This window comes from Meles meles, chromosome 6, assembly GCF_922984935.1.
Source record: "Meles meles chromosome 6, mMelMel3.1 paternal haplotype, whole genome shotgun sequence".
Taxonomy (NCBI): Eukaryota; Metazoa; Chordata; class Mammalia; order Carnivora; family Mustelidae; genus Meles; species Meles meles.
In genome coordinates, this window is record NC_060071.1 from 77,953,792 (window position 1) to 77,979,507 (window position 25,716).

Genomic DNA, 25,716 nt, shown 5'->3' on the forward strand with positions numbered 1-25,716 from the left:
CACCTGTGCCTGTGTGAGGGGCCAAAATGAAGCAACGCTCAACTCTGGTACACAGTGCCTGTTGGCTCAGGCTCAGTGTCAGCTGGCCCCAGAGTCCCAGGATTCCCCTCGCGGTGAGGCGTTGACCACAGAGGCCAAGCTCACACGTGGGCCCCAGCCAACGGGGCCTGGGGCTCCCTGTTGGTTGGCCAGAATGGGACCTGTGCCAACCCCTTTATGAACCTCCACCCCCAGGGAGCCTGGAGCCTCTCCTGGTATCAGTGGGAAGTTCACCTAAGAGGGAACGGGTGTCCCAGGACACCTTTAACCCCTGCAGCCCACAGCTGGGGTAGGTGGAGGGGAGCTTTGGCTTCCACACAAAAATCCTATCTCTCGGCACACAGAATTGGTTCACCCTGCCGGGACCTTTGTTTCCTCTCCTTCTGACCTCACTTCTCTGGGCCTTGGCTGCCTCCTCTGTAGATGTGGAAAGATGTGGAAAGCCTCGGCTCCCACAGCTCTGGCACAGGGGCAGGGCCTCCCTCCGCTTGGGAGCCTTAAGAGCTCTTGGCAGCGGTGGTGGCGGGAAGGAAGGGGCGCAGGCAGAGTCTGGCATTCATGTTTATTCCAGGCTGTCAAGAGGGAGGTTCCTGAGGCAGTGTCACTCCTCTTCGAGCAGTTTTTGCTGAGAAAGGAATAAGAAGTGTGAGGAGGCAGGTGGCAAGTGGGAAGGACAGTTGCGGGGAGGAATCTCTAGGGCTTTCTGGGGCCTCAGGGGGCTGCCTTGAGAGGGCGACAACGGTCTGGCCTCAGGGACCTTGGGTCTCACTTAGGGATCTTTGTACTTTGGTGGGAGGGGCCGGGCTTTCTTCCAAGGTTTCAGTCTATATGGGCTGCTCTGACCAGGAAAGGGTTTCTCAGGTATGGATGTTGTGGGACCCCCCAGGTCCGCCATAATATAGGCTAAGGAGTGTCCATCCCGAGGGGCACTGATGGTGGCAGGTGTGCTGACACAGTGACTAGTGAGGCCCAGGCGAGGGACCCACCTTGGCGCCGATGTCGCGGCTCTTGGCCCGCAGCTTGTTGACCTGGGACTCGGCGATGTCCGCCCGCTCCTCGGCCTCATCCAGCTCGTGCTGCACCTTGCGGAACTTGGACAGGTTGGTGTTGGCCTGCTCCTCCTGCGGGGGTCCGGGGATGGGGAGGAGGAGGTGAGATGCAGCGGGAGAGGTTGGGGGAGCTGGAAACCCCCAGTCTTCCAGTCTGAGGGATTCCCTGTCCCTGAGCCAGGAGCTCAGCACTCTCACCCCTCAACTATGTCCATGCAACAGCCTTGCCAAGGGTCTCCTGTTCCTGGCTTGGCACCTTCCTCAACTTGCGCAGCATTCAGAATCCTACATGGTCACCCACTGCCCGAGATGAATGACATGCTGCCTGGTCAGTCCCATTCTGAACCCAGCTTCACTGCACCTGCCCAGCTCTGACTCTGCTGCTCCCAGTTCCGGGGTTTCCTGCACACGTGTGTTCATCAACACCTCACTTTCAGACTTTACGGCCCACCCAGAGTCTTCCCCACTGCCCTATGGCCAGGTCCTCTCCTGGGCCCAATTCCACGGCCACCTTCCAGCCTCCAGCACCATGTGGCCCCGTGGCCTGCTTAGTAGCTATACTGCCTTCTGTCGGGTCTACGGGAGTATGGATTATAAGCAGGCTGTAGGCATTGCCTTTGCTTGCTCAGAGTGCCTGCTCCAGCTCTGAGCACAAGGGACGCGAGAAACGTCCAGTCCCCATGCTGGGGCTGAGGCCTGTCAATTCTCACACAGGGAGCTGTGTTGAGGGAGAGTGGAGAAAACTCACCGCCTCCTCGGCCTGGCGCTTATAGGCCTTGACCTTCAGCTGCAGCTTGTCCACCAGGTCCTGCAGCCGCAGCAGGTTCTTCTTGTCCTCCTCCGTCTGGGGGTGGATGGATGGGAGAAGCCAATTTGGGGGAGGAGCAAGGGCGATCATTGTTCCCTCCCTCAGTACATCATTGTTCTCCCCAGGCCTTAGCTGCTCCTCCATCCCTCTGATGGGCCAGGTCAAAGAGAGGACATGGGGGATTCCATCTCTGCCTTGACTTGTAGGTCAAAGGGCCAAGGCAAGGCCCTCAGTCTGGATTGAGAAAGCAAAGCGGGCTGTGGCCCTAAAGCTGGAAGTGGGGCAAGGGGCTCCTAGCCTAATGGAATTCCTTCATCCGATAATATGGGGGCATCGGGGCTCCTCCTGTCCCAGCCTGGAGCCCCGTAGATGCTCTCGGCCAGTGGTCTGAGAGCGAGCCGAGAGGACAAATGAGGAGCACAGGATGAAGGGGTACTCTCATAGTCAGATCATTCTCACCTATCACATATATACTGTTCTGGGCAGATTTGGGCACCAGGATCACTGGCTCTAATGTCACCTGACCATGTCTAGCTCCTCATCATTGCATGGACTAGGGTGCCATTCCCACTTATGTACACAATACACCTGCTGTTCTCCCCAGCTGCATCTCTTTCTCAGGCCTCTCATATTCTGCCGTCAAATGGACCAGTACCTCCTTTCCCTGCCCTTTCTTCCCGGGTGCACTGGGAAAATAACAGGTCAAGGGCAAAAGCTCTGAGTTACAAAGGTGCAGGTCTTAGAACATTTTGGGATCATCTTTATCTAAGGTCCCACAAGTTCCATGGAATATCTGAGTCTCTTATTCGGAAAGTGCCATACTATGTCCTTCCCTCTTGGGCTGGCAGAAAGATTCCATGGACGGTGCTAAAGGCTTCATGACAGCACTTTGGGTTCTTAAAACAAAACAAAACAAAACAAAACAAAAAACCCCAAGGAAATGCTGGTTAAAAGAGCTTTCAGGAAGTAGAGGTAGGTTCTCCACTCACCAGAAAAAATCATGGACTCAAGCCAAACAGACTCCAGGGAATATGCAAGAAAATTAATCTAAAGACGGCGTCTCAAGAAGTAGGTGCCAGGGGGTTGAGTGGCGCACCTGGACAGCGGCTGTGCCTGGGGCCCATGTGGGTTGGGAAGTGAGCAGGGGAAGCGCTTTCACATCCACTCTTTCCTGCCCCCCAGAGCAGCCCCCATGCCGGCACCTGGTAGGTGAGCTCCTTGATGCGACGCTCACTCTTCCTCATGCCCTTGATCGACTCCGTGTTGCGCTTCTGCTCGGCCTCCAGCTCATTCTCCAGCTCCCGCACCCGGGCCTCCAGCTTCTGCAGCTGCTTCTTCCCGCCCTTGAGGGCGATCTGCTCAGCCTCATCCAGCCGGTGCTGCAGGTCCTTGATGGTCTGCTCCATGTTCTTCTTCATGCGCTCCAGGTGGGCGCTGGTGTCCTGCTCCTTCTTCAGCTCCTCTGCCATCATGGCAGCCTGGGGGCAGGAGGGAGGGCTAGAAGAACAGGGCCCAGGGCCCCTGGTCCCTCCAGGATCGCTCCGTCTGCCCAGCCTGGCGTTTGTTTCCCGAGGCCCGCCCACCCGTGCATCTGTAGGAGTTGGCTTGTCATGGCACAGTGGCCTGGCGGGGACCCAGGGCCCTCGTTCCTGGTTCCTGTCTTTAGTGGGGGGCAGGAGGGGAGCAGTCACTCACATCGGTGATGGCCTTCTTGGCCTTCTCCTCAGCGTTCCTGCACTCCTGTACCGCCTCTTCTACTTCTGATTGGAGCTGGGTCAGGTCTGAGTCCATCTTTTTCTTTTGGTTGATGAGACTGGTGTTCTAGATATAGGTAGAGGAAATGATCAATATATACTTTGTTACTAGATTCTACACCTTTAGCTGCAGAAAATTAAAACTAGTCATTTTTAATTTTTTAATTATTTACTTTTAAATATTTATTTGTTTATTTGAGAGAGAGACTATGGGCATGAGTGGGAGGGGAAGAGGGAAAAAGAGAGAATCCCAAGCAGACTCTATGCTGAACACGGAGCCTGACATGAGGCTCGATCCCAGGACCCCAAGATCACGACCTGAGCCAAAACCAAGAGTTGGAGGCTTAATGGACTGTGCCACCTAGGCGCCCCCAAAAAACTAGTTACTTTTTTCAAAAAAGTCTTACTTTTATTTATTCCTTGTTTATTTGTTGTATCTTTGTTATTGTATATCCCAGGTTTTGTATCTGTTTTTCCTTTTCCTATGAAAGCAGATATGTTCTAGATGTTATATCTAAAATTACTCAGCTCTGAAGAAAGACTTCAAGCCAGAAAGGGCCTGCGGTTCTACTTCTGACATCTTTAGTGATGTGTCTCTTCAGGAGCATGAAAACATTCCAAGGAAAGTGGGAAAACTTTTTTTACCAGGACAATATCCTAGAAATGATTGTAGGTACAGAAAGAATATAGTGGAGTAAGGAAGAGGGGAGGTGGTCAGTGCATTACATCATTCCCACAGATACTAGATTACAGAGAAAAGTCCCACAGGACCCTGCCAGAAGATGGACACAAAAGTTCATGGCAGAGCACAGTGGGAGACAGTGTGTGTGGGATCGCGGAATGATGATGCTCCCTTGAGAATTTGTTTGGTATGGATGCATCCATGCTTCTTTAAACTCCCCAGATCTCATCTTTACAAAGCAAGCTGGAGGCTGTCCTCTAGATCAGGGATGCCAGATTACAGCAAGCATGGCTTGCTGTGATTCCCAGACTTGTGACTCAGGTGGACATCACCTACCAATCATGACATCATTAGCTTTGAAGTGTATGCCCCCTTCTCAAGGTAGTATTTCCAACAGCCCCCACCAGCAGAGGAGAGATGGCCCAGGAGACCAAGTGATTTGCCGTCCCAGTTGGACACGCTCACTCAGGGCATCTGGTTCAGAACTTCTGTAAACGGACTGGGCTCTGCCCTTTGGGGGGGCATCTCCGTGGGGTCCCGACCGCCTCACCTGGGAGTGCAGCAGCTGCACCCGCTCGCTGGTCTCAATGAGCTCCTGCTCTGCCAGCTTCCGAGAGCGCTCAGTCTGCTCCACCACGGCCCGCAGCTCCTCCAGCTCGGCCTGCAGCAGGTTGTTACGCCTCTCCACAATGGCGATGTTCTCCTTCAGGTCGTCGTTGGCGTGGAGCGCGTCGTCCAGCTGGATCTGGGTGTCCTGGTGTGGGGTGGGGGGATTCATGTTGGAGACCTGCCCCCATCCCATCAGGGCTTCCTAGTCAGGGTCTGACACACCCTATGCCAGGTTCACAAACCTTCTCTGTCACGTGTAGGGCCAGGACCACGGCTCCTCCTCTGTTGTCTAGGTGGGGAGGCTGGGCTGGTCCAGGACATGCTTAGGGTCTGACTGGTTCTCTTTCGTCAAGCCTCCAAGCCCAGGAGGTAGGTAGCTCCCCCTTTCTCATGTGTGTTAGCCCAGGGCCCTCACCAGACCCGCAGGCAGCTCCCTTCAGGGAGTTCCCCACTCTGTTACCTTCAGATGGGCTTGGGCAATCTTCAGGTGCTTCTGGGCCTCGGAGGCTGTCCTGTTGGCCTGACTGAGCTGGATCTCCATCTCGTTGAGGTCGCCCTCCATCTTCTTCTTGACCCGCAGGGCCTCATTGCGGCTGCGCGTCTCGGCGTCCAGGGACGTCTGCAGCGAGTCCACGACGCGCAGGTGGTTGCGCTTGGCCTGTTCCATCTCCTCGTCCTTCTCTGCCAGCTTCCGCTCGATCTCTGCCTTGATCTGGTTGAACTCCAGCTGCGCCCGCAGGATCTTGCCCTCTTCGTGCTCCAGGGAGGCCTGGCAGGGGGTGGGGTGAGATGGTTGGAAGCGGAGGTCAAGAAGGTGCTGGGTATCAGCCAGGACTGTGGCTTGGAGAGGAAAGCCTGGGGAACGACACAGGAGGTGGGACCTGCATCCCAGGATGTCCTTGGTCAAGGAAAGGCCTTGGACGTCACCAGTGCCAAGACCCTCTAGGACTAACACCACACCATCCTGACCTTCTAAGTCTCATAGGAAACGGGGAGGTTTTCATAATCACACACTCCAAACTTCATTTTTGTTTCCTGGGTCACTTACCTTTCAGTGAAAAAAAGCTAGATGCCCCCAAACTCAGGGCCCTTCCTAGGTTCTCTAAAAACGAACAGTAGCAATAGCAAATTGGGCAGGAGTTGGGGGGACGCATGTTGGAGACATGTATTAAGTTTTTAAGTTTGTGACCTCATTTAATCTTCATAACAATTACACATAAAATCTTATTGGGTATGCACCATTAGTTCCATCAATAAGAAGAAAACTAAGGTACAGAGGGGTTAAGAAACTTGCCCAGTAACACAGCAGAGGTCCTGAAGCCAAGTTCCAAACTCAGATCTGCCTGATTCTGAAGCCCACACTCCCACCTACTGTCTGAGGGGTTATGATGATGACACTATTTCAACTTTATAAACAGGGTAGGTTTATAGCCTTTTGGCCCATGATCAGACGGTGATGTTTTCCTTGGTGGAGACCTTGGCTTTGGAGGCAGTCATGGTATTGGGCTAGTGCGCAGACTGAGAGAAAGGAGCTAATAAATTTTGTCTGAGGGTGAGTATCACCCACTGGTGAAGAAGAATGGGGAGTCAGAGACAAGAAGGGGTGGGTAGGAGTGGGTAGGAAGTAGGGGTGAGGCAGGGTCAGGCTCACCTCAGCCTCCTCTAGGGCCGACTGCAGCTCCATCTTCTCAGCCTCCAGCTGCTTTCGGACCTTCTCCAGCTCGTGAGCATTCTTCCCTCCTTCTCCCAGCTGCTCCGTCAGGTCAGAGATCTCCTCTGAGGGAGGGGCCGGGCCACTCAGTTGGGGGCTGTCATGGTCCCCGATGGGGGGCGCCCCTCTTGGAGCCCCTGGGTGGCGCCTCACAAGGAGCCCTCCCCAGCCCCTCCCCGGCCTCTCCGGCCCCAGCGCACCCTGGAGGTTCTTGTTCTCCCGCTTGAAGGTCTCCAGATGCTCCAGGGACTCCTCGTAGGCGTTCTTGAGCTTGAAGAGCTCTGTGCTGAGGGAGCGCGCCTCCTTCTGCGAGGACTCCAGCTCGGACTGGGACTCCTCATACTTCTGCTTCCACTCGGCCAGGATCTGTGGGGACCCGGCTCACTGCACAGCCCCCAGACCCAGCCCCCGCCCTCAGTCCTCCAAGGCCTGCCCGGGCCCCTCCGTGGGAATCAGCCTCCTCCCCAGCCCCTCCCAGCCCCCCAGGAGGAGGTCCCTGGCTTCCTGGTGATGCTGGCCTCCCTGCTCTGCCCCTGGTCGAGCCCCCCAGCTCTGGCCCACCTTGTCGAAGTTCCTCTGCTTCTTGTCCAGGGCCGCGGCGGCTGCGTTGGAGCGCTCCACGTCAACCATCAGGTCCTCGATCTCATTCTGCAGCCGGTGCTTGGTCTTCTCCAGCGAAGAGCACTTGGCGTTGACGGCCTCCACGGCCTCCTCGGCGTCCTGCAGCCTCTGGGCCAGCTTCTTCCTGCCCCGGGCAGTGAGCATGTATTTGTGACTCTACCTGGGAACAGCGGGCCCCGGGAACCCCCTCCTCCCCGGACCAGGGTGACCCCATCCTCCCTTCACCACAGCTCCTTGGGACCCTGAGCAGCCCTTCAGACCCCAGGGTCCCCAGCCTTGAGGGACCCCAGCCTGCAGGTCAGAGGAGCAGAGTGTCCTCCCTCTGTATAGCGGTGTCTGCGTGGCAGCCTCCTCCCCTCCCCACGCCAGGCTGATCGATGGAAGCTCCTCTGACCAACAAGCTTTTTGCTCGTCTTATACGTGAGCATCAGGTATAACCCGAGCCAAAAGCTCATGCGTCACAGGAAGTGAGTCCGGGCCAGCCAGGTTCACTCAGAGGCCAGTATCCAGGCTCCCCTTCAAGCACCTCTATTACCCACCCCCCCTTCCCACCACTTCTCCCACCCTCCTCAGATCTCCTTCCCGTGTCCATTCTGCTTGTCTGCCCCCGCCCCCACCCCCGCCCCATCCTCTTGCTCCTTCCTCCTTTAGAATCACGGTGGTGAGGTCCAGGACTCACTTGGCCTCCTCGAGCTCCTCGGTCCTCTGGATGGCATCTGTCTCGTACTTGGTTCTCCACTGCGCCACCTCTGAGTTGGCCTTGGACAGGACACGCTGAAGCTCGGCCTTGGCCTCCGTCTCCTCCTCGTACTGCTCACGTAGCAGGTCACAGTCATGCCGGGCAGACTGGAGCGCGTGGGCCAGGGCGTTCTTCGCCTGCAGAGGGGCAGCACCGGGAAGAGGGCTTATCTCCAGGAAGGTGAGAGGGAATGTGCCCCACCCACCCCTAATCATTCTCTAGATCCTTTTCATATCCAAGAACTTTGAACAAGCCAGCCTCACTCGTTCAGGGTGAAGGCTGGTGTGGAAATCTCAGCATCTCAGAGCAGCTTTCAAGCTTGCCCACTCCACCCCCTGCAAATAAGGAAATGGCAGTCAAAGATGTTCAGGTGTGGCTTAGCTGGAGCGTAGAGGAACCTAACCTGTGGGGTGGGGGTAGGGGGGCTTTCTGCCACAGACAGAGGCTTCTCTCCAGCCTCCAAGCTCCATTCATGGTGTTGATGTAATTTAACTACCCAGGGCTGCCATCAAGCCTGTCCCACTGTCCCATAGCTGGGCCTCACCTTGCCCTCCTCCTCCAGCTGCCTCTTGAGATCCTCTAGTTGCTGGGTATAGGAGAGCTTGCCTCGGGTCATCTGGGAGATCAGTGCCTCCTTCTCATCCAGCTGCCGGGACAGCTCACCTGGTGATGGGAACAAGAGAGAGTCTGTGAGCTGTGGAGAGGGCAACTGGTGCCTGATCCTGGAGCAGGTGCAGGGCCAGTTAGGGGCCACCCACCGTTCTCTGTCTGCAGCTTGGCTCGCTGGGTGGTGAGGTCATTGAGGGAGCGTTGGGTCTCTTCCAGCTTTGCGCGGCACTCATTGGCCTGGTCCTCCAGGGTCCGGGACATCTTCTCCAGGTTTGCCTTCAGGCATTAAGGGACAACTTGTCATGGAGAAGGAGCTGGGTGGACCAGAGAAAGGAAGGGAGGACCAAGGTAGGGAAGCACAGGGTGCAGAGGCGTGAAACAGAGAGCTGCTGGAGAGCGCAGTCTGAAGGGGGTGCATGAATTAAAGGAGGGAGGGTGAGGAGCTGTGGGTGGAGGCAAGGAGGGCAAGGGAGAGAGTGAGTCAGAGAGCAAGGGGTGACGAAGGAGTGACAATGAGAAGACAGGGCAGAGAGAGTGGAAGAAAGGCCGCTGTGGGGGGAAGGGGGTGAGGACGGTGAGCAGGCCACCCACCTTGGCCTTGATAATCTGCTCCATGTTGGAGGTGACATCGTCCAGCTCCAGCTTGAACTCGCTCTTCTCCTTCTCCAGCTTCTGCTTCACGCGCTGCAGGTTGTCGATCTGCTCACTCAGCTCGGCCACGCTGTCCGCGTGCTTCTTGCGCAGGGCCGCCGCCGTGGCCTCGTGCTGCAGCGTGGCCTCCTCCAGGTCCCGCCTCATCTTCTGGAACTCAGCCTCGCGCTTCTTGTTCATCTCGATCTGCACGGATGTGGCCCCGCCGGCCTCCTCCAGCCGCTCGCTGATCTCCTCCAGCTCCCGGGACAGGTCTGAGCGCAGCTTCTCCACCTTGGCCCTGGCCGTGCGCTCGGCCTCCAGCTCCTCCTCCAGCTCCTCGATGCGAGCCTGGCCCGGGACACAGAAGGCTCAGACCCACTGCCCAGAACCCTCCCTCGGAGCGCCCACCCCACAGCTCTAGAACATTCAGGTCCCTCTAGGGCAATAGTTCTTAACTAGGGAAAGCTTTGTGCTGCGGAGTGTAGTTGGCGATGTCTGTAAACCCGTTTGCTTGCCATGACTTGCCATCAAGTGGGTAGAGACAGGGGGTGCTGCTAGACATTCTGTAACGCATAGACCATCAGTAACAATTTGGTCAAAGCTGAACCCTCAAGGCATCTAGGCTCAGTCTGAGAATCTGCAGCTCTGAATCCTAAGAATCTATGTTTGGATGGGGAATCGGAGATCCTTTGAGATCCGAATCTCAAAGATTCCACAGATTCATTAGGCTCTGCTCTGCTAGACATAAGGCAGGAAAACCCACATTTGTATCCTACAAATATTTGCAACAATATACCTTAAGACAATCAAAATTTTTGTAATCGTCCAAGTTAACCACACAGTCCCGTCAATCACATTCTTGACTCTCCAGGGTTTGCCTTATTTATGCCTGGGCTCAGTTCCTCCTTGACTGTTCCCTTCCAGGCCAGGTGAGTGCTAGCGGGTTTCCCTTATCATCATGCCCCTACCTCATTCTTTGGCCTTAGCCTTGGCCTTGACTCAACTGGGAGAATGTCCCATCTGTCATTTTGATCTGTTCCCTGACTAGCCTGGAGCAAAAGGGGAGCATTGATCAGTGGGATCCCTGCATTGGTGGTTGTGGACAGTATTAACAGGGTGCTCGTGAGTGGGTCCTTGGAGCAGGAGAGAGCCTCTCCTTGGGAGCCCCTGCTCCCGAGATGAAGGAGGTGGGACTGTGTGCAAGAGCCTGGGCAGGAAGAAGGAGGAGCCACAGCCCATTGCCAAGACCTGGTGAGGATAACAGCACTGTTGTTCTGGGTCTAGGAGCCAAAGAGTTTGCCTCAACCCAGACAGAAGAAGAACCTGGAGAATGTCCTCATAATCTAGCTAAAACCCATGAGGCAGGGCATAGCTCAGCAAGACATCCTTTTCAGTAGGCTTGTTTGCCTCCCTCAAAGAGCCCTGCTAAAATAAGACATCATTGGTTTAATGGGGGAAGGTCGGTGTTCCCCAGTGCCAGGTGAGGGCTGGTGGGGTCTCCAAGGCTGTCTGGAGCTCTAGATACTGTCTAGAACCCTAAGCAGTTCCTATATCTTCAGCTACCTCACCACTGAGCTCGCCATTGGCTGCACCAGGAAGAACTTCACCTGATTCTCCTTCAGTTTCTTCTGCAGCTGAAGGGCCAGTGCCTGCTCGTCCTCAATCTTACTGTTCTGCTGATTAATGTCAAATTCTTTCCTGGAGAAGAAGTGGGGGGTGGGTGACAGGTGGTCTTCCTTCCTTTATACTCATTCTCTTCTCTTGCCAGGGCATGCCAGGACCAGCCCCCTCCCCGCTGGCCCAAGGGGTGAATGCAGGAGGGCCTTTCGACCTCCTCATTCACACTGTGCCCAGGAGAGTCATGGCCAGTGGGGCTGCAGCACCCTGTGCTCTCTCAGGCCAGACATCTCCACTAGCCCTTCCTGGCCAGCTCAGGCTCCTACTTCTTGATCTTTTCTTCCAGCTGCAGCTTGTCATTCTCCAGGTCCATGATGCTCTCCTGGGTCAGCTTGAGGTCGCCCTCCAGTTTTCGCTTTGCTCGCTCCAGGTCCATGCGGACCTTCTTCTCCTGCTCCAGGGATCCCTCCAGCTGGTGGGAAGAAGATAATAAATGAGGTCATGAGGTCTAGAAAACCTGAGATCCACAGTGTATGCCCCTCTGTTCACTTCTAAACTCAAAGTCCAGGAGATTGGAGGGCAAACCAGCAGAGAAATCCCTGCAAGCACAAAAAATTCTGGGCCCCAGTCTAGTGAGGAGCTGAAAAGAACAAAGAGGCCCCAGGGGTCATGGAAGTTGGTTTAGGTATCACAGAACCCCTTGGCTATTGATGTTGCCAGCAAAATCCTGACCTGGGAGAGACAAGCATGGTTCTTACTACTCACATCATCCACCTGCTGCTCCAGCTTGACCTTAGACTTAGTCAGTGTGTTGACCTTGTCCTCCTCAGCCTGAAGGTCATCTAGGGCCTGCTGGTGGGCCTCTTGCAGAGCCTTCTTCTCCTTGGTCAACTTGGCGATGATCTCGTCTAGCCCAGCCATCTCCTCTGTCAGGTTCTTCACCTGTGGATCAAGAACCCCATCCCCTTCAGGGTCAGAGGTCATCGGCCTGGAGACATCTATGGGGATGTCCAATGCCAAGGACCAGGACCACACCATGGTCTAGGAATCCTAAGACCTGGGCTAGAGCCAGAAGGAGCTGCCCTCACCTTGTTCTCTGTTGCATGCTTCTCCTTCTCCACCTTGGCCAGCGTCAGCTCCAGGTCATCAATGTCTTTCTTGAGCTCAGAGCACTCATCTTCCAGCTTGCGCTTCTTGGCAGTGAGCTCCGCATTCATCTCCTCCTCATCCTCCAGCCTCTCGGTCATCTCCTTCACCTTGGCCTCCAGCTGGATCTTGTTCTTGATCAACTGGTCACAGCGCTCCTCGGCATCATTGAGGTTATCTTGTTCCTGGGAGAAGAAGACAGAGAGGAGACTTAGTGATTAAAGAGAGGAGAGATCCAGCGTCTTAGTTCCTGGGGATGAGATGGGCTATAATCCAGGGGAGGAAAGGGGAGGAATGAAGAGATCATCATGTGGCCTCACCGCCTGCACTTGGAGCTGGAGGTCATTCTTCTCCTGCAGCAGGGACACCATCTTCTCCTCCAGCTCCTTTCGGCGAGCCTCTGACTTCTCCAGTGCCTCTTTGATGCGCCCAAACTCCTCCTTCATGTTGGCCATCTCCTTCTCCGTCTCTGCGCTCTTGAGCAGTGGCTTGATCTTGAAGTACAGCTTCATCCAGGGCCAGTTCTTGACCCCCATGAAGGCCCGGATGTTCCACTGGATGACCAGCAGGGCATCCCTGGTAAGGAAACATGGAGGTAAGAAGGGGCACTCTGAAAGGGCACTTCATAAACACAAAGCATCTGCACTCAGCTCCCAGCCCATCTAAAGCTCATAGGCACCTGAGGGCTGGAGCCCTGTCTTGTTGCCTTGATACACACCCCCACTCCAACATTACCACACTGAACATGGAGTTTCCCAATAAATATTTAATTGACTTAATTCAACAAATGGGCAGTTTATATCTTCCCTACTGGGGTGTTAGTAGTAATGAAAGCACCTCTCATAGAGTGTCTACTAAGTTCAGTGCTTCTAATCTCATAAGAACCTCAAGTATCTTAAACATATTTTGCATGTAAGAATATCTATAGTATATATATAAATCATGAAGCATGAAACAAAATGACTGCATATGAACCTGTCAATCCCTTCAGACAACAACTAGAGCATTGCCCGCTTTGGCTCTCCCTGTGGGATTTTCCTCATCCCTTTTCCTGGTCCCCCCACCAGAAGCAGCCACTATCCTGAATCTTGTGTTTTTCATTTCCTTGCTTTTTCAAAACACACTTTAACCTTATACGTATGTGTCTTTAAACAATATGTCACTATTTTTTTATTATCTCTGAGTTTTATAAAAATTGCATTACACTGTATGTATCCTTCTGTGACTTGCTTTTGTTCACTCAATATGCTTTTGAGGTTCAAACCCATTGTACCATGTGGCTGTAAGTCCCTCCTTCATTGCTTTATAATATTCCACTGAACAACCATACTATTTGCCCATTTCCCTGAGATGGAAACTGGGATCGTTTCCAGATCTTTGCTGTTTTGGTCAATGCTGCTGTGAAGATTCTTTTTCATCCCATGTTGTGCACATGCAGGAGTTTCTGTGGGAATGCACTTAGGAGTGGAACTGGAAGCTATGCAATTGTCCAGGTTAAAATTTTTTTGGGGGGGGGTGATCTCTATACCCAAAATGGGGCTCAAACTCATGATCTTGAGATCAAGAGTTGCATGCTCTATGGACTAACCCAGTCAGGTGCCCCTACAATTGTTCATCTTTAAAAGATAATGATAAATTGTTTTTCAGGGAAGTTGTGCTAATTTACCCATAAGCGGTGGGTCAGATTTACTGATTTTTGTCAAGCTTGTGTTTTAAAATGTTATCTCACTCTTTACGGGGAATTTTCTAGCATGGTAGTCACTTGCTCAAGCCAGCTAGCAATTGGTGAAGTCAGGGTTTGAACTCAGGTCTTCTGAGTCACACCAGTTAGCACTGCTTGCCTACCTTTTACAGCCCTGGGAGAGACTCACCCTTTCTGTTGCCTTACCTGCGCTCCACGATCTTCTTGAACTCAATGCGCATGAGCAGGCCCCGGGCTTGTGCCTGGATGCGGGTGATGATGCGGCTCAGCCTCTCGTCCCGCATCTCCTCCAGCAGCCCCAGCAGCCCCGCCTTGAAGAACACCTGTGGGCCAGCAGTGGGTGGGTCAGGAGGGGAAAGAGGAGAGGTTGCTTTTAAGCAGTGTAATACCCTAGGAAAGAACTCAAGGGAGGAGGCCAGTGACAGCTGGAGCTGGGACAGGGGTGCTGGATGGTCCATGGGGAGGGGGAGCAGGCAGTTCAGAGATGGTCCTAAGATGACTGGTAAAAGGGAAGGAGCTGTGAGGTGGGGACCCAAAGGACAGGAGAGGTCTCTCTGTAGTCAGTTCGCCTCCTCCCTCCCCTCACCTTGGTGTGGCCGAACTTGTACTGGTTGTGGTCAATGTCCAGGGAGCTCAGCAGCTTCTCTGCCCCTTTCCTGCTGTCAATGAACTGGCCCTCAGGGATGGCTGCTGGGTTCAGGATGCGGTACCTGGAGAAGGTGGTGCCCCGAGTCACTCACATTCTGGATTGATCTATTCTGCCCACAGCACTCAGGGCCAACTGTGGACTTGCTTCCCCACCAAGTCTGCTCAGGCTCCCCCTGCTCCCTGAGCTCTGGGGAGCCCCCGTATCCACCTCTGCCGGAAGTCCCCATAGAGGATGCGGTTGGGGAAGCCCTTCCTGCAGATGCGGATGCCCTCCAGCACACCGTTGCAGCGCAGCTGGTGCATGACCAGGGGGTTGTCCATCACCCCTGCAGCAGGAGAGAAGGAGAAAGTGTTGGCCTCAGGATAAGTGATGCCAGGTGCCCTCCCCAGACTAGACCCTTGCACATGGCTCACCTGGAGCCTTCCGTTCATTGGGGATGATGCAGCGCACAAAGTGAGGGTGGGTGGTCCTCAGGTTGGTCATGAGCTTATTCAGATTCTCCTGGGGGTGGTTGAGAGTGGGGAGTGAGGAGCCACAGGGACCATCTTTTTGGGCCCTGGGCCCCTGACAGCCTGTTTCCAGAATTCTCCAGGGGACCAAGAGTTGACATGTCATTTATGATGTGAGTTCAGGCTTCTGTAGAATTTACATGCCCCAAATGACCACGTAACTCTAGCTTCTTTCCTCCCCAGACTCAGACAATCAGGTTAGGGTAACACAGCCAAAGGACTGAGCCTGTGCACCACAGGCCCCCTGGCATCTCTGAGCCCTTCTTACCCGGTGGAGGGCTGACACTGTCTGAAAGGACGAGCCCTTTTTCTTGCCTCCTTTGCCTTTACCGCTGTCCCCTAATAATGAAAGAAGGGACGAGGAGTCAGAGTTTGAAAGTGGAGGAATGCTCGGGCAGGGGCAGGGCACTGCCTCTCGCTAAGCCATGTGACTTCATAAAGTGATTCTCCAAGTCTCAGTTTTTCCACGAGGAGAACAGTGACTTGCTTTCTACGCTTTCTTGCCACACCGTGGGTGCTGAAATAGTACGAGTGCTCCTCTCCCACCTTCTTCTTCGAACCCCACCCTTCATGCTTGCATCTTTCCGAGGTCAGCCTTCCTTCTTGTAGTTCTTTCTCCTCCTCCCAAGCCACCCCCTTGCTCTTCCTTCACTGAAGCAGACGCTCACCTGTGCTCCCACGTGTTCAGTGATCCTCTCAAGGTTTTCCGAGAACTCCCGCAGGCACAGCTCTACGCTGCACATGGCATAGCCATGCATGCCCACCCCCACTCACTTCCACTCCTCAGCCTTGAGGAGACTCGACATGTACACCAAGATCCATAACACAGAGTGGAAAATGACCCTTTTACAGACCAGCTGCAGAATGACTGCTGTGAGATCTCCTGACCCCCATCCCGTAACTCACAGGATCCCTTCTAGAATCCTGTGCCTTGAAGCCGAGGGCCCCTGGTCCTTGGCAACTCCGGAATTGCTCTGGCCTAGGGCAGGGGCTGACCTCTTACCGACATCAGCAGAAGCGTAGGAGGAGAAGAGGGTGGCCATGAGCTTGAGGGAGGACTTCTGGTACAAGCCCACCACCGTCTCGTTGAGCGGGTCTTTGTTCTTCTCCAGCCAGCCCAGGATGTTGTAGTCCACGGTGCCGGCATAGTGGATCAGGGAGAAGTGGGCTTCCTGTTTCCCCTTGACATTGCGTGGCTTCTGGAAGTTGTTGGACTTGCCCAGGTGGTTGTCATACAGCTTGGCCTTGAAGGTCATGTCAGTGGCCTTGGGGAACATGCACTCCTCCTCCAGGATGGACATGATGCCCATGGGCTGAGAGCAGGGGGGAGTAGAGAGAGCATCACTGTGTGCACTCCCGGGTTTCCAGAGTCCCACACCTTGCCAGTGGAAAAGCCACAGCCCAGTAGATCTGGCAGGCCACAGAGTGTCTGTGCTAGCTCCTCTTGTCCCAATAGAGGATGTTCATATTCGTGGAATTAACCTAAATCCAATTCTATTCAAATCTGGCCTATAACCTCTTTCTGCCTCAGTGGACCTAGTGAAGAGCCCTATGCTCCCAGCCATCCTACCAGGTCCCCAAGGCCTTGCAACAAGCTCCTTCTTCTTGGAAGTCTCCTTGCCCCAGGGACAGGTGTATGTCCGAGGTGCCAGACTCTGCCTAGATGAAGGGTAACAGTTCTTCAAAGGCTGGTTAGAGGGATCCATGTTCTGCAAAACATCCTGCTCTTGAGAGAGTATGATGGTTCTTGGCTTTCCTTGGGGCAGGAATCCTAATGAGAACCTGCTTAAACTAAAGATGTTTCCCTGGAAAAATGCATGTAAACCGATGTGTGTGTGTGCGTGCACGTGCACACACCCACCCACCCACACACACACACACACACTTTTCCATATATATTTCAGGTGACTCTGAGACATCTGGAAGAGCAACACCTTGGATAACTACCCAGAGCTTCTGGGAAGCTCTGGTTTTCTGAAGGGCACTGGCTGGCTGGGTGAGGGAAGATATTCCGGGCTCTGGTCTGTATCAGCAAAGACACACTGAGAAAAAGCCAGCACTGGGAACCTCACACTGGCTCCGTTCTTGTCTCCTCTGAATCTATGGACAAGAGGGGCTGAAGACCCTCAGCTATCAGGAAGAGGTTGGGAAACCAAGTATCAGATCCAAAGATCCTAGGATCAGCCTAGGATCTTTCCATAGATGATGCTTCTCATGGGCTGTCAGAGGGGCCGGTTCTCCCTCTCCTCACTATGTCCCCTTCTTAAGACTTTGGGAGGTGACCACCACACGGGAAAAGGTCTCAGGTCCTGGGGAGAGGAGAAGAGAGATCATCCCATGTATGCCCATGACTTCATGGTGGGTAGGAACTGGGTCTGAGAGAAGCTGGGGATTCTGGGGACTTCAATTTCTTGGCTGTAGAAGGGATAGCACTGCCACTCTGTCTGGGATGCCAGGGGACGGGAACACAGGCAGCGGGGAGAGGCGGCACCTTCTCAATGAGGTCGATGCAGGCCTGCAGGTCCATGCCAAAGTCAATGAACTCCCACTCGATGCCCTCCTTCTTGTACTCCTCCTGCTCCAGCACGAACATGTGGTGGTTGAAGAATTGCTGCAGCTTCTCGTTGGTGAAGTTGATGCACAGCTGCTCGAAGCTGTTGAACTGTGGGTGGGGGGTGGGGGCTGAGCAGGTCAGGCCCACAGGAGTCTGAGCAGCCCGTGTGGTCCACCCTGGCCAGCTCCCAAGCCCAGACAGGGGTGTGGCCGGGCCCCTGCCCTGTCAGGCGGGGGAGGGGTGCTCCCCTGGAAGACAGGACAAGGGTCGGTCACCACCGAGCCCCATAGCCTTTCCCGAGACTGGCCGTGATGGTCAAGGTGGGAACAAGTAAGTCACCCTCCCCCCCCCGCACCTGCGTGCCTAGGCTCCCCAACTCACATCGAAGATCTCGAAGCCAGCGATGTCCAGGACCCCTATGAAGTACTGGCGCGGCTGCTTGGTCTCCAGGGTGGCGTTGATTCTCGTCACCATCCAGTTGAACATCTTCTCGTACACGGCCTTGGCCAGGGCCCCAATGGAGTAGTACACCTGCTGGACACTCTGCCCCTTGGTGACATACTCATTGCCCACTTTCACCCGAGGGTGGCACAGCCCCTTGAGCAGGTCGGCTGAGTTCAGCCCCATGAGGTAGGCGGACTTGTCGGCATCTGGAGGAGAAGGAAAGAAGTCAGCAAGCGCTTTCGGCAGACCCTCTTTCCCTGCTCTGGGCAGGGCCAGAGACCTTCTGAAGCATTGGTCCAACTGCCCTCACTAAAGAGTTGCATATCCAGGCCTGGAAGGGCACTAAGCTTGCCAGGGGGCACGTAGTCACCAACATGCAGAGTCCGGCTGGAGCCCAAGCCTCCTCCTCATCTGTCCAGAACCTCCCACCACCCAACAGTTCCTGCCGCCTCTGTCTGTAACGTCTGCTTGGTGCCCCTGGTCTGGGCCGTCGAGCAGCACTGCTTTGAGCACCTTCTCATGTCTCCAGGGCACAGACTCTGGCTGACGGAGATGGGCCCTGCTCCCTGCCTCCTTTGCTCCCATCCCCAGATCTGACCCAGGACTGGGCCTGTTCCACTCTGGATCCATGCGGTGACCAACTTGATATCAAGGTTCCTAACAGCAAGGCCCTCCCCACCCCCACCCAGCTCTCCACCTGTGCCATCCAACATTCGATCTCTATTTAGAAGAAATGTATTTGATTCAATTTCAGGAGTTTTGTGACAGCTGATGACTTGCTCTCATGAAAGCCAGGCTTGGCATTTTGATCTAGAGAGACACAGAGAAGGGGTCCTTGAAGGTAGGCTAAGAGGAAGATTCTTGGGCATTTGTCTGGCCCTGTTCACACCTTGACATCTCCTTCTCAAAGAATTCCTACAACGGCCCCAGAGTGAGCTAGGAAGGACTGTTGTTCCATTTCACTGAGGAGGAAACTGAGGCCCAGTGAGGTATGCAACATGTTAATGGCAAGCTATATCCTGACTCCTGGCCCTTACCTCCCAAACAGTACATGGCACGGGGCCTGAAAGGGGCCCATCCAAGGGCTGGGCAACCTCCGCATACACACTAATAGCCAGGATGTGCAGAGCTCAGAATCTGTGCTTTCCTGAGCTTGGCTGAGTCTTGAGCCTAGGAGGAGACATCCCAGCTCACTTCTGGTCAGTGCAGCTGGGGTTGAAGAGTTGGCGGGATTGTGGGGGCCTCCCTGCCTGCCTGTCTCTCATATAACCTTGTCCCTCCCTGGCTCTCACCCCATCCATCTACCCCACAGGCCTCTGGTCCCCAGGAACCAGCCTGTCTGGGGAAAGTGGTTGACTTCTGACTAGGTTCTAATGAGGAGAAAGCCTGGAGGTCGGGCTGGATGGTGGTGGGGCCCTGCCCCTGGGACGAGGTACTGTTCTCTGACCATGTGCTTCTCATACTTCTGGCTTCCTCCCACTTTCTCCATCATGGTCCTAATAACCTTAATAAACTAGGTTGTCAGCCTAGCTCTTCAAGAATTGTTGAATAACACCACTTTGGGACCCAGCATGGGAGACCCTGCTCCCAGTGGACGATCTCCTCCTGACAGGTGAACACCCAGCACCTGTCCCCACCTTCGGTGCCATCTGGCTCAGCCTGCTCTTCCCGCTGCTTCTGCTTGAACTTCATATTCCCGTAGTGCATGATGGCGCCCGTTAGCTTGTACACTCCAGCTTTCTCCTCAGAAGTGAAGCCCAACACGTCGAAGGCGCTCTAGGAAAGAGCAGGAGAGGCAAAGAGGGAGGTTAGGTTGGGTGGTGCAGGAACCCTCGGGAGCTCTCACGTTGCCTCCTCACTCACATCTGTGGCCATGAGCTCCTCGGAGTCATCGATGGAGGCCACAGACACCTCTCCCTGAGACACGAAGGCGTAGTCGTAGGGGTTGTTGGTGACCAGCAGCATGTCTGTCCAGGAAAGGAGCAGGGCAGGGGCCAAGGGGATGGGCAGAGAGGGGTTGGGAGAAGGGCACGGTGGGGTTGGAGCAGGGACAATGGAGGAGAGGACCAGGAGCAGGGAGAAAGGAGGACAGTCAGCAAGGACCATGCAGAGAATCCAAAAGACATGAAAAAGTAGGCAGGGGACTGGGGAGAGAAGACAGTGGAAGAATGACACCTGGCAGCAGGGGAGGCACAAAGAAGAGAAGGGGAAAATCAACCAAGCGGAGGAGAAGATATATGACAAGGAAAGAGTGGAGAGAGAGGCAAGAGGAGACCCAGGCAGATCTGAGATGGGGAAGGAAGAGAAGACCTGAGCAGACTAAAGGAGGAGGGAGGGGAACGGGGACAGGTGAGGAGGAGGAGGACACCCACCCTGCCTGGGGAAGGCAATGGGGGCATTGAGGTATAGGCAGGCTCACCCAGCAGCTCTGGCTTCTTGTTGGACAGGATCTGGTAGAAGATGTGGTAGTTCCTCTCAGCCTTCAGCTGGAAGATCACCCGGGACTTCTCCAGGAGATCTGAAGTGAGGAGAAGGGAGGAAAGCTGCAGATAAGGATGGGGAGAGAGTCGATACAGCAAACAGGTATAGATTAGGGGAAAGAGGCTCTTAGAACAAAATGGAGAGAGCCAGGGGAAGAGGAAAGATAATCGAGATGGAATGTTGAGTTAGGGTGCCCCAGCTGGGAGAGAAGGCAGAGGCAGAGGACACAGAAGGGCATGCAAGGCTCCCTGCCATACTCACAGGTCTCTATGTCTGCAGAAGCCAACTTTCCAGTGGCTCCAAAGTGGATCCTGATGAATTTTCCCTGCGGGTGGATGGGACAAAGAGTCAGGGAACTGGCCAGAAGGAGCAGAATGGAAATCTTGGACCTCATCACAACCCAGAAAGCCCTGGGTAGTTCTGGGAATGTTAATGACCTCTTTGGAGTCTCAGATTAGTATCAGTAAAACAGGGAAAAGTATACCCATCTCCATATTACTAGGTATGTCTGAGCAGAAACAACACAGGAATGAACACAGATACAATGCCTCCTGTTTGTTCCTCTAGTATGATGTCATTAATCCTTTCAGTGACCTGAAAGGTAAATATTACTACCTCTGTGTTACAGATAGAGGACCTGGGACTTAGAGAGGTGCAAGGACTTGCTAGGCAGGTGGGAAGCTGGGGAATTCGCTCCAGCACCTATACTCCCTTCTCACTTCCAATGTGGAAGAGCGCTGGAAAAAGGTCATTCAGAAAATCTAGAATGTGCCCCAAATCAGCTCCATTCCTTGGGTATGGAATTGCTCTGGTGACTCTGGGTCTCTTTTCTTGAGTTCTCCTATCTCAGGGAGCTGGGCTGGGTCAAGAGGGTTGTTTTTTTTTTTAAGATTTTATTTATTTATTTGACAGACAGAGACCCCAAGTAGGCAGAGAGGCAGGCAGGGGGCGGGAGGAAGCAGGCTCCCTGCTGAGCAAAGAGCCCGATGTGGGGCTCAACCCCAGGACCCTGAGATCATGACCCGAGCCGAAGGCAGAGGCTTTAACCTGAGCCAACCAGGCGCTCCTGGGTTAGGAGGGTTTAAGAGTGTATGCGCACACACGCACGCTTGTTGATATCCCAAAGCCAAATGCAGGAGATCATCTGGGTGTAGTGACTGTTGAAAAAACAACACCCCCCACCCCACTTTTCTTGTCCAGGCCAAAAGAGGCCAGTTGGCAGCCATCAAAGGCACTCACAAAGCGGGAAGAGTTGTCGTTCCGGACAGTCTTGGCGTTGCCAAAGGCCTCCAGGGCAGGGTTGGCCTGGATGATCTGGTCCTCCAGGGTGCCCTGTGAAGGCAGCAGAACCCTGAGGGTTTATCTTCTGTCCACCTCCAACAGTGGGGAGGGCAGGGGGCTATACTGGTCCTGGGGGATGGGGGTGGGGCTGGATGGATGGCAGGTGGGTCTCTGGCTCCAAACGGCCATATTCAGACATCAGAGTGTGTGTCTCCTGCCAGGAAGGTCTTGAGCACTGGGCTCAGTGGTGCTGTCCCCACTGTTCCCCAGGGCAAGGCTAGGGTTCAGCTTGGTCACCCTGCCTCCAGGTCCCTCTGCTGAGCCTGTGGCCCATCCTGTACCTTGTTTGCACTGGCATTGTCCTTCTTGCCACGGTCACCTATGGCCGCGATGCTGGCAAAGTACTGGATGACACGTTTCGTGTTCACAGTCTTCCCTGCACCAGATTCTCCACTTGAGGCAAGAGGGACCCATCAGAATCCAAGATTTCCCCTGTGCTCCATTCGGAGTTCAGCCCACTGCACCCTCCTCCTCCCTCAGAATCCCAGCGTTCTAAATTCCTCCACCAGGGCCCAGGGCCCTGCAGAATTTGCATATCATTGTAGATCACTCCGACACCCCTCTGAGAGCGCAGCTCCCTGCACTCCTTGCAACCAAACCCTTAAACCTTTCCTCCCCTCTGCACCCCCAGGAATCAGCCTGGGTCCCCGCCAAGTCCCTATGTGGGTGGATGGCATTTGCTCACGTGATGAGGATGGACTGGTTCTCCCGATCTGGAAGAGAAAAGAGGAGAGGCAACAGGATCAGGTCCATGGGTACAGGGCTGAGGGAGCACGGGTCAGGGCTGCCAGACCCACCTGTCAGCATGTACTGATAGGCATTGTCAGAGATGGAGAAGATATGGGGCGGCGCCTCGCTCCTCTTCTTGCCCCGGTAGGCGGCCACCACCTCGGCGTTGTACACCGGCAGCCACTTGTAGGGATTGACGGTGACGCAGAAGAGGCCCGAGTAGGTCTGGAGCAGGAGAGGGAACAGGCATGAGGGGCTGGAGAGGAATGCCTGGCTCAGGTGGGGATAGGCAGGGGAGTCCCTCGTCACCCGAACTGGCTCCTCTCTTCCTGCAGCTGACCAGGGGTAGGGAGGGGGCAGAGGGGAGCTGGGCCCCCTGGGAGAATCCTGACCCCTTGCCTTGAGAGAGTGGCGCTGGCCTACTTTGTCGTCCACCCAGGGCCGGCTTCCTGCCACGCGCACTCACGTAGATCATCCAGGCTGCATAGCGCTCCTTGAGGTTGAAGAGCACGGCGGGCTCATGCAGGAAGGTCAGCATGGCCATGTCCTCAATCTTGTCAAACTTGGGCGGGTTCTGCTGCAACACCTGGTCCTCCTTCACGGTTACGGTCTGGGAAGGGTACACAGGCAGGGATGACCGCACTCCCATCTTGACAGTCCTTGCTCGCCAGCCTCACGCACTTACCTCCTCCCAAACACGGGCCACAACCTTGATCCCCCAACTCTCTTCTGATCAGCGCCCAAGCCCTGCCCCATAGCTTCCCCCTAGTGCTTTCCCCAGATGACTTACTGCTCACTGTGCCTCCCATCCCAGGATCTCTGTGTCTTGCTGGTGCCCCAGGGCTTGTGCCCATGAGCAGCCCCTTTCTGTCCCTGCTTCATGCACTTAGGGGCAAACTTGGCGGGGCTGGCAGCTGTCCAACCTGGGCACACATCTTACCCCACCATCTGTGGGCTTCAGTGGCTCAGGGCAAACCTTGCCCTGCTGGGAAACATCTCTACTACCAACTTACAGTCCCCCTTGGTCACCATCAAGGTGGTTCATGTGGCACCAGTCACTTCGCCATGCCCTAACATCTTCAGACCCTGCAGGTAGGTATTCTGGTATTGTTTCTGGACAATGGAGGAAGCTGCAACTAGAATAATTAAATGGTTTACCAGCTTGGTAGATAACCAGTGGCAGAACCGGGACCAGAGTCAAAGCCCCCAGCAGGTTGTGACCTGTTATTACACACCTCGTCGGGACCCAACATTCAGTCGCCAGGTCTGAAGACAAACGGGTGTGAGCCGCTGCTAGTGACCAGTGACGACCCTTACGGCTTGTGAGAGGAAGCAGGTACTATGGACTTCTGAGCACTAGTCACTAATCCCGGGACTGAGCGTTCAGCTCAAGAACTCCTGCTTTTTGCGTTCATCTGGTTCTAAGAGTTTGCTCTTGGTTTGGGTGAGGTGAATTTGGGGGAGTTGGTCTGTGGAGGAAACTGAGGCACAGAGAGGTGGGGATATGCATTCAAGAATGAACTTTACTTGATGCTGTGTCTGTGTCTTTTTTATCTCAGGACCCCACTGAGGCAGAACCAGTGGAGGTTCCCCCACCTCCCGGTCCCAGCATCCTCTCTGGTGAAGGGCACGCATCCCCGTTCCACTGCCCGGGTCCATCTGAGAAACGTCAGAGTTCACACCCAAGTGCTAGGTTCCTCAAGGGGTCATGTCTGGCACTCCTGCTGGCTTTAGCTCTTCTCCCAAGCCCTCACCTCCCACAGCAAGTGGCTTCACCCCTGCAACCCCCCACCAAACCTTTTCTCCCTTTCCCTGGCACTGTGCCCCACACACCTTGCCATTCTCTGTCTCAGCAGTGACCTTGCCTCCCTCCCGGGACAAGATCTTGGCCTTCACAAACTCCTCCTTGTCGTCGGGCACGAAGCACTCGGTGCGGATGTCAAAGGGTCTAGTCTGGGCCTCCAGACGTTCCTTCTCTGACTTGCGGAGGTACTGGGCTGCCGCCCCAAAATCGGCCATCTGGGCATCGGTCATTTTGGTGCTTCCCTGTGTCGGGGACAGAGGGCCAACTGAGACAGTGGCACCTCCTCCTGGTGCTCTGCACCCCGACTCCCGGCCACCCCTCCTCACCCCCTGGTGCTCTATTCCGCCCTACCACTGAGGAGACCCTGGCCTGGGTCCCATCCTCCCCGTGCTTCAGGTTCTCCTTCCTTTGCCCTCTGACACGACGCTGAAGGAGACTCTCTAAGGGTCTGCACAGGCTGGAATTGGCTGGCGTTCTGAGGAAGGGGAGGTTCTGAGCTGCCTAGAGGGGAGACAGGGGGCCCCGGTCCAACAACCTGGCTCCCACGAGAGGACTGGAGTGGTTCTCACCTGGTTATCTCTTCACGGAGAATCCTGAAGACTCTGGACCGTGGGGGGGAACCACAGAGACCAAGGCGAGCAGAGGGAAGACCAGACGAGGAGAGAGAACAGTAGAGAAGGGTCATCAGGGAGAAGTGAGCCAGGAGGATAGACCCAAAGAGCCGGACAAGCAGGACCCACCGAAATGGGGAATTTGGGAGAGAGAAGAGGCAAAGAGCCAGTAAAGAAAGGATGCTGAGTTAGTGAGAGTGCCAGGGGTGGACGGGGAATCGGAGTGGGAGAGAGAGAGAGGTGAGAAGATTAGAACACACATGCACGCGGACAGGAAGGAAGGGCTAGGGGGACTGACAAAGAAGTACCAGAGTGACAAGTATTGATGACGACCAGGAGACAACATAAAACCAGACAAAAAGCAGAAAGCTATCCAAGGAGGGAGGAGGATGCAGGGCAGAGCATGGAGGATACAGAAAGTGGGGGACGGCAGAGGCAGGGAAAGAAAGGTAGATCAGAGGAGAAAAGAGTTTTCTGGGTTTTCCTTGGGAACCTCCCCTCTGTCAGTGGGAACTTCCCGGGGTTGGAGCAAGGCAGTTCTAGCAGAACCCTTGGGCCTCAGACCAACCTGCACCCCACTCCCCGAGCAGGCGGAGTCCCTCAAGGTGGGGGCTCTGGGGGCTGGCCGCAGAGTCCACCAAACTCTCTCTTACCGGGTTCAGAGGAGTGTGTGTCTGTCCTGGGGGAGCCATCTCCTTTATATCCTGCTGCTCCCAACCCCTGCCTAAATTTGGAGTCCTTCCGGAGGGACCCTCCCTCCCACCTCTCTTCCCTCCCGACTCCTCCTCCCTTGATCCCTTGGCTCTGGAGGTGACAGGAGGACAGCAGGGCCTCTAGATTTGCCCATGAAAGGTCTGTCACCCTAGCCCCTCTGG

The 25,716-nt window shown here is 54.9% G+C and overlaps 1 protein-coding gene across 1 annotated transcript; it reads right to left on the minus strand.

Moving 5' to 3' along the window:
- Positions 1 to 588: 588 nt before the first annotated feature.
- On the minus strand, positions 589 to 24,460 carry MYH6 (myosin heavy chain 6). The gene is made up of 37 exons (XM_046008446.1): positions 24,260 to 24,460; positions 22,893 to 23,036; positions 22,495 to 22,651; positions 22,383 to 22,410; positions 21,979 to 22,090; positions 21,596 to 21,688; positions 20,618 to 20,681; positions 20,295 to 20,393; positions 19,739 to 19,842; positions 19,513 to 19,651; positions 17,813 to 18,081; positions 17,369 to 17,539; positions 15,881 to 16,190; positions 15,146 to 15,216; positions 14,782 to 14,869; positions 14,576 to 14,693; positions 14,306 to 14,429; positions 13,906 to 14,042; positions 12,338 to 12,593; positions 11,960 to 12,202; positions 11,637 to 11,813; positions 11,198 to 11,343; positions 10,862 to 10,952; positions 9,213 to 9,602; positions 8,771 to 8,897; positions 8,557 to 8,675; positions 7,953 to 8,149; positions 7,214 to 7,397; positions 6,853 to 7,018; positions 6,593 to 6,717; positions 5,402 to 5,710; positions 4,883 to 5,086; positions 3,592 to 3,717; positions 3,099 to 3,374; positions 1,837 to 1,932; positions 1,026 to 1,160; positions 589 to 664 (listed from the first exon to the last, which is right to left on the minus strand). Exons 1-37 carry the CDS (start codon positions 24,458 to 24,460, stop codon positions 641 to 643), a joined length of 5,820 nt encoding a protein of 1,939 aa, XP_045864402.1. The 3' UTR covers positions 589 to 640.
- Between the last annotated feature and the right edge of the window lie 1,256 nt (positions 24,461 to 25,716).